Source organism: Rousettus aegyptiacus, unplaced genomic scaffold (genome assembly GCF_014176215.1).
Source record: "Rousettus aegyptiacus isolate mRouAeg1 unplaced genomic scaffold, mRouAeg1.p scaffold_m13_p_4, whole genome shotgun sequence".
NCBI lineage: Eukaryota > Metazoa > Chordata > Mammalia > Chiroptera > Pteropodidae > Rousettus > Rousettus aegyptiacus.
In genome coordinates, this window is record NW_023416307.1 from 75,945,061 (window position 1) to 75,953,347 (window position 8,287).

General features: G+C 35.8%; 1 protein-coding gene across 5 annotated transcripts in view; it reads right to left on the reverse strand.

Annotated features, from left to right (window-relative positions):
- EPHA3 (EPH receptor A3) overlaps window positions 1-7,165 on the reverse strand; it is a 321,817-nt gene extending 314,652 nt beyond the window's left edge. For 3 of the 5 annotated variants that reach the window (XM_016145837.2, XM_036219075.1, XM_036219074.1), the window contains exon 1: window positions 6,910-7,165. In XM_016145837.2, coding sequence (XP_016001323.2) covers window positions 6,910-6,997 — 88 coding nt within the window. In that variant the 5' untranslated portion in view covers window positions 6,998-7,165. The remainder of the gene's footprint in view (window positions 1-6,909) is intronic. The other 2 variants (XM_016145836.2, XM_036219076.1) reach the window with 2 other exon arrangements.
- Window positions 7,166-8,287: the final 1,122 nt, after the last annotated feature.

Sequence of the window (8,287 nt, forward strand, 5' to 3'; positions counted from 1 at the left end):
GCACACCGCCTCTCCGAGCTCCAGCAGCTCCTCGGCAGCAGGCAGAGGGCGCACGTTTGCCTCTTCCCCGCCGCGTCTACTCCCCGCGCTCCTTGGCCAGTAACTTGGCGCCTTCGCGCCCCCTCGCTCCGGCCCCCGCCTCGCCGGAGAACGCCGGGCACCGGAGTCGGGACAGAAGGCGCAGCAGCAGGGCCTCCGCGTGCTCCGGCCGCCCGCCTGGGCCGGGAAAGCCGCGGCCAGCTCGCCGCGCTTCGGCAACGGGCTTCGGCCTCCAGGCGCGGAGACACTCGCGCCCCAAGAACCCCACCCATCCCCGGGGCGCTGGGGCTGGAGGACGCGGTCCTGGAGTTGGGTTTTTATGATCCGATCCTTAATCCGATTCGGAGAGAAAAAAAAAAAACGTGAATTGCTGAGAGACACCGTTTTCCCGCCGCACCGCTGAGCTTGGCCCCGGCGGCAGAACAGTTTGTAGTTAAGACGCCCTGGTGGTGGGTGTGGTGGCAGCGAGGAGCGCCTGCTCATCTCTCAGTCGCCACACTATTGTCATCGCCCTTAAAGCCTTGCTTCATGCTAAAATTTCTCGGGGCACATTTTTGAAATTTAATCAGTATTACATTATCGAAAGCGGGCGGTGTAACGTGAAGTAAGAGAAGCCCGCCATCCCCTCCTGTGGCCACGCCAGTCAGTGGATAAGATTATGCACAACAGTTTGTTTGTACAGTGCTGCCCACTTGTTTTCCCCCTCCTTCCTCGTCTATTATTCTGACTTCACCATGTTGGTTTGGATTATGTGGATTTTCACCCTTTGCTTTGACTGGAACAGCAGGACATGGTTTAGAAAATGAAGGGAGGGAGGAGGTTCCACACTCAGTGCTTCCAGTTTAATAACATCACTCCAAGTTGGAGGCTTTATTTGTTGAACTGGTTTTGATTCCATCCACCCGCCACATGCATTTGCCCAGGCTTCCAAAGGAGGGAAACATTCTTTGGCTTATACTCTTTAAACTTTCCCGGATAAAATATTTTCTTCTGGGGGAAAATCAAAAGTATATAAACTTGAAAGGAGAAACAAATGCAACTCCACTCCCTTTTTAAATGTGCAGGTTTTTAAAGATTTAATAAAAATTGATTACCCAGATGTTTTAAGTGATAAATTTTTTTAAGCGAAAGATTTATATATTACGTTGGTTTTAGAACCTTTGCACTTCTCTACCTCTCCATCTTTCTAATCAACCTTTTATTTCCTGTTTGCTGGCAGACTTTTTTTCTTTGTAATCGACCACTCTTTTTTTTATTTTTATTTATTTATTTATTTTTTTATTTCAAAGAAAGCTGGTAGGAGGCAACAAATGTGCTGACTTGCAGAGTTTTCCAAGAGGAAGGCTCCTGTCAGATTCCAAGAACTACCTGACACTAGGCAGCTGGTAACAGACCCACAGAGTGAAATCAAGGAGTATACATGTGCCCACACCCTGATTCTGACCAGAAATGTCTTCCTAAATTGTTTTGAGGCTTGGGATCCTTTGCATTTTATAAATGTCACATTACTTTTATTTCTAAAGTTGTTACAGACAAATGATGTCATGCTTTCAAGTCTTTGAGAAATAAACTCCAAATCTTGATTTTTGGTATACCTGAATGAATAGTGTAACGAGTGTTTCACACCAGCAGTCAACTCTTTATTTAAAAAATCTGTGGAAAGCTACTTGTGCACTTTGTAAAAGCCCTGCATTGACCCTCCCTGGTGATAAAATCCAGATCTCTGAAAACAAAATCAACTAGGGAACACCTGCATCTGTTTTTCTAAATCTTTTATCAAACTGGAATTAAAAGAAAAAGGTTTATTAAATATTTTAAAAGAAAAATGTGTATATTAAAAAATAAAGTCGACACTCTTGACAGAATATGATTTGTAAGACTTAGTGTTCTTCCAAGAAATACATATTTTCCCCTTACATCTAGTATTATGCCAAACAAAATCATTGGAAAATGACTAAAATCAAAGGTAACCCACATCAGAGATTGCTTAGTAAGTCAGTGTCTAGAAGAACTTATCAAGTTTTGATGATTTGTGGAAAGTTTTATTAATATTTTCTGGAAGATTTTACGACTTGGAAAATGTACCTCTCAAGAACAGTTCTTGCTGTTTCCATTTGCGTTGAAGTTAGTAAATCAAATATACTGTGGAAATATGTTTTGCCTTTAACAATCCTTTGCATATGTAACCAATTATTTGATATTTAAAAATTGTATGTATTGTGTTTCAGAAAAATTCAAAGTTTCAGAAACAATTTTAACATTTAAAAATCTTTATAAAGAAAATTATTATGAGATAATAAAGTGAGAGGCCCTTAAAGAACACGCCAAAACTTAAATATTAAAATGTGGATAACATGTGAATTCTTTCTTTAAGGATCAGTTTCTTAAGAATCAAGGTGAAACTCCTAAATTGTTTATATAAGCAAGGAGCAAACTATAATTATATTTAAATAATTAAAAAACTTCACATGAAACTTCCTAAACAAACTAAATAATGTTTAAAAAACTTTTAAGTTCTGGTTATGTACATTTTGTTTAAAACATTTATGTTAAATTAAAGTGCTTTTCATTGTAGCTCCCAATTTCTAGTGTTTCATGGAAAAGACAACTTTATATAAAATGCAACCATGATTTAACACGTGGCAATGGTGTTTTATTATATGTAGTTTCCCTTTTATGGTTTCAGTTGCTTCTGAGTTATAAATATATCCAATTGACTTTATTTCTTTAAATAGGTAGAAAAATGACATCGACCATAACATCAATAATAAAAAAGTAGAAAATCGAAAATGTTAATAGTTAACAGTGAAGCTGGTGTGTATTAATAACTCTGTTGTTATTGCCAGAATGTTTAGTAAAATTAAGAGTTCTTAATTGCTCACTTAAGACAAAGACTAGAATGATGTAAAGTGAAACATAAGAGTGAGGAGAATGGGGTATCAAAGTGGACATTTCCCCATCTGAATTATTATTATCAATATTAATCTTTAGGAAGATATGGATTTAGAATGAATTAATTTCATGATAGATTTTGAGAAGTTATAAGAAGTTTCTTTCCAGCACAATCAAAATATTATCGTAGCAATTCAAGTTGTCAGTAAAAGCTTAAACAAATTTGCTGATAATCCTGTTAATGACCTAGGTCAAGTGTTAACTGTTGTGGGTTATAAAATAGTGAAATTAAGGTTTCTCCTACCTCCAGGCAAATAGCACAGTTATAACTGTTGGGGAGGAGGTAGAGGCAAGCTATTAGGAGAGCTATTAAATTACAAAAATGTGTAATGCATTCAATTATTTAGTCTAGCATGATGAAATGCTATTAAAGCAAATGTAAACCCTCTTCTGAAAAAAACCTATAAAGATGATATAATAGCTTAGTTCTCTTAATATTTCAATCACAATAAATTATTATTCGAGGATATATTTATATATAAAAAGTGATGCCAATTCATAGTAATGTTTTAAAAGGGAAAATTCTATTATTTAAGTGTTTATTTTCTTTAAAGTTTGCCTAATATTGAATTCAAAAGGAAGTATACAGTCTTACTTTTAAGCTTTAAACAATCACATAGGCTCCTCTAGTACTTAGAAGATTAATGTCCAGTGAAATACATTTCATTGAAATGATGTCCTAGCTACTCCAATGAAAGTCTCCCCAAATAAGTAGTATATAAACATGCAGATTTAATTTTATTTTGAAAACTATAATTTTCCAATGTTAAGAACACTGTGAGTAAAATGTTAATCTAATTCACAAACACTTTTGGGTAGAAAAATGATTTAGTGGTCTACGTGCTGATGAATAAGCCATGCATGCATTCTGCTTCATATTCCTTCAAATGTAGAAGTATTTAAAGAGAGTACTTTATCCAACGTTAAAAGAGATTGAACTAAGAATAGCCAATAGTTCACTTTATATTAAGTTTGAACCTCTTTCCAAAGTTATTTTCATTTACCATTATCACCCCTCACCTAGGATGGGAATAGGGCGAAAAAAGAGGTTTTCTAATAATACATAGTTTAACAATCCTGTTTTGTCATGAAAAGTAGTTGATTTCTCATTGGAAGTCTTTTCTTGGTGTGTCATGTAAATAGAGAAACATGATGAGATTTTAATAAAATTCTATGCAGGTTTCGTAAAGTTTCTGATTAAGTATATAAGCCAATTCTTGGTTTAAGTGATCATTGAAATTATGAATAATCTAGTATCATTGAGGCTAATTATAGAAAGTATGACCTGGAATCATTTTCTCGAAACCATATTAGGAAGTTATTTGTAATTGAATTCATAAAAATAAGGCTCAGGTTCAACTTTTTTTTCTTATCATGAACTCATGGCATTTCAATATTGAAATTTGATTATCAATATCTCAAAAAAAATGCACAATGGCAAGTTTCCTAGCAATTAACTCAATGGCATGGTTTTGTTCTCTTTTAGTGAAATCAAGCCTAACTTCATAATAGATTGCTGAATAAATCCTAGTAAATTTAACTAGTAAATTTCTAGTAAATTTTATATAGTATTGAAATGTAAATTTTAGCATAGCATTTTAAATCTTAAAATACCTAGTATTTCATATTTGTTTTCAAAATTTATATCAGAAAGCTATATTCATTTTATCATTATTCCTATATGATTTTTCAGAAGCATTGCTGTCTATTCAAATGACATTGTTAGAAGAATTATATGGAACTCTTGGCACATTCTTGGATTTTTCACTTTTCATGTCGTTCAACTCAACTCTTAAGGCCCAAGCTATCATATTAATACTTAAGCCCTCACTCAAATATTACCCAAGTTAAATCATTCCATTTAAATTTTGTTTCAAAGCTTCCCTTCATGACCTCAGAAGGGAAAAAGACACTACCCATAGACCACAATCTGGAAAGAATAATCCATGAACAATGGATAGATAAACTTTACCCAAGCAAGCTAAATATAATTATGTCGGTTTTCTGAGTATATCTGCCTTTTTATATACATATTGTTAATGTGTACCTGCTTGTATAATAACATACATTACATATCCAGATATATACAAGGTGTGCTTTAAAAACAATCTGCATTATATTATTCTTGCTTCATTAAATTAATATTCAGTAATATAAATGAATAAGTTTAAAAGGCTTTTTTTTCCTCTTGCAATTTACTGAAAGTTTATGTTGTCCACAAAAATACTCTCTCAGATATAATTCTGTATTATTAATTCAGTAAAATCCATTATCTAAATAGTTTTTAAATTGCCCATCTGGAGAGATACAATTTATTATAGTTACATGAAAATAATATTACTATTTTCCTAGCTATTGGCAATATTCTAATATCTTTGAAGAAACAAAGATTAAACACTAAATTTAACTTATTGGTATGTTACTCCTTGTACAAATGACTACTCTTGCCTTTCATTTATGAAGAATAACCATTACTTTCAAAGAAACATTTCAATTTGATTTGAAGACAAGTCTCTTGTAGGTAAAATATTTTTTTAATTCTTATAATTTAGAATTTTCAAGTTCCCAATTTAAAAAAAGACAGAAAAATCAAGTGAAATCTGTAAAATTGATAAAGGCAGTCGCTTAGGAAAGAATAAAATTAAACTCCTCCATTAGCAGTGAAAGTGGGTCACCAAATGAGAGGTAGTTTCTATATTTAATTAAAAAGTTTCTAAATATTTTGAGTTTTTAAAAATAGTAATGCATATAATATACCAATATATTTTTAGTGTGTGACATAATATAGGATGTAACATTTGCACATCAACAGCTTAGTATTGCTAAATTCCAAAACAAATTGCTAAATTTTATTGTTATAGTTTAAAATGATTGAGAGGAAATCAAAGTTGTAAAGCAATCAATTACTCAGAGAAGTTTGTATTAAGAGTTAGTGATTGTATTCACAAATCATTAGGAAAAGATCACAAAAAGTATAGAGGAAAAAGGCAATGCACCTATTAAGTATTCGATCTTATAGGAAACATTGGTGTCCTTAATATTAGGTTTGCACTTTAATCCATTTGAAAGAGATATGCTCATTACGAAAAAAATAAATAAGCTAACATCAAGGAAATGCCATTTGCTGCATGTAAACATTCCTTCTTGATATTGCTATTCAGAGAGTAACTATACCTACCCAGGAACGTCTCGCTATTCATTAAATATATTCTCTTATTCGTATAGAAGCCCTTAAACAAAGAAAATCCAACCTTAGCTTATTCTAATTCCTGCAAATATTACTTATGTTAATGTGGCATATGCTGCTCATTAGAACCTGTACCATAGAGCAAACCATCGCCTGGCGGGATTCACATCACTTAGAGCAGTTGCAACACAAACATCACACACACACACACACACACACACACACACACACACACACACACATACACTTCCCTCTTCGACAAACTCTAATTTCCCTTTAGTCCATAAGACCACGATCCTAAGAACAACCTGTCATTACGGTAAAACATACTAAAAATATAGAAAGGTGTATTGAATTTTCTTTTAAACTTCTCAGAGTACTACATGATCATAATTAGAAAATAAAATACTGCCATAGCTATTTGGCAATTAACATCCTGGGTTGAAAAACTGGAGAATTTTCTTTTCTTTTCTGCTTAAAATTGGCAAACAAGGTAATTGCTTGAATTGGTCTCAGATTAAAAACACATTTTAGGTTTAGGCAATTCAAAATGATCTATTAAAGTGTTTTAGAAGACAGCCGAAAATAAAAACACAGCTTTCGTTTACTCTCAGAGCAAACTGCTTTATTCGGAGGCACCTTAACGACCTGAAAAGGTTTCGGTGAGAACGTGCTTTAACGAGCGTTAGCCCGGCGGGGCAGGGCTGTGCGCGTCGCGGTACCTGGCTTACCTTCATTGGAAGGCTGGAGAGTCAGTTCTCCGAAGCAGTTGAGAATAGAGCTGCTGAGAAGGAGGAGGATGGAGAGGTGACAATCCATGTTGCTGGTGCAGAGGGCAGTGAGAGGAGCATATCTCCATGAAGCATGCCACTGATGTGAGGGGGAGCGCTCTGATTGCTGGAGAAGTTACCATGCTCCGCTCGCAGGCTGATGTCAAGTTTGACACTGGAGATAAGGAGGAGTCTGGCTGCCTTTCTGCGAACCTCGCTCAGGGACTTCCCTGGGTCCTAGTGCCGTCATAAGCAAACGCTGAGGAGCAGGACCGCACGAGGCGGCTCTCTGACCTCTCTGAGGCGCGGAGCTGGGAAGGAAGAGGCTGGGGGTGGTGCCGTCCTGCCAGTACGGCAGGAATTCCTAAAGCTGTGATGGGACAGTGGTGGAGAGTAGTGGTGGAAAGAGAAAAACACTCCCTCTTTATTTTCAACGAAAGACCTATTTTGTTTGCTGTGCGTGCTCTGTAGGTTAATTCCCTAAAGAAACCAGAAGAACCCTGACAGGAGTGTCATATGGCAGTATGAGTGGAAAAGAAACTGAAATGCCAGAGAAGTGTTTGTTATGAAAAGAACGGAGCCCTTCAGTTTTTTTTTTTTTAAGATGATTGTATAATTCAGAGGAAATTTAGGCTCATGTCTTTGCTATGTTCAATGTGATCATAACTCTTCACGAGTCCTTTGTGGTGCAGAAGGACGCTAACACCCACCCCAGATCAGGAAGTCTTTTCAGTTCCACACCAGCGGGTATCAGGACTTTTAAATAGATCTGGCACAGCGATTTCAGTGCACATATGTGCACTTTGTTTTTCCAAACTGGGAAGTAACCATTATCCTAAGAAGTGAACAAACCCAACCCTAGGAATAGCTGCAGGTCAGCATTCATCCTTTGTTCTGTGCTGTGGGTATAAATAAAAGTAATACAAACCCAACCTAAAGTTCTTGACAGCACCACCTCCACCCTTCTCACCAGCTACATTAGGATCTCTGAGTTCTGTAAGATAAACATTGCATAATTCACAGCTCCTCATTTAGATTTCAGACACCTTAAATCTGATGATAGTTGAAAACTCCTTCATTAACATTCCCAGTCCAATGGCTAAATCATGCTGCCCTTGCATTTACTTTGCATCATGGTTATAAATGTTTTCTCTTATTTCCACTTCCCCTGTTGGACAACATGATCAGTCTATTTCAACAAACTAATTTTGTAATTATATTTTGAAAAATATTCTCGTTTATCTTTAAAGCATGCCTCAGAATGAGTACTCAAATATACTTCTGCTCATCTATCTTTTTTATTCTAAACAGAAAATATGACTTTTGTTCCTTGCATAAC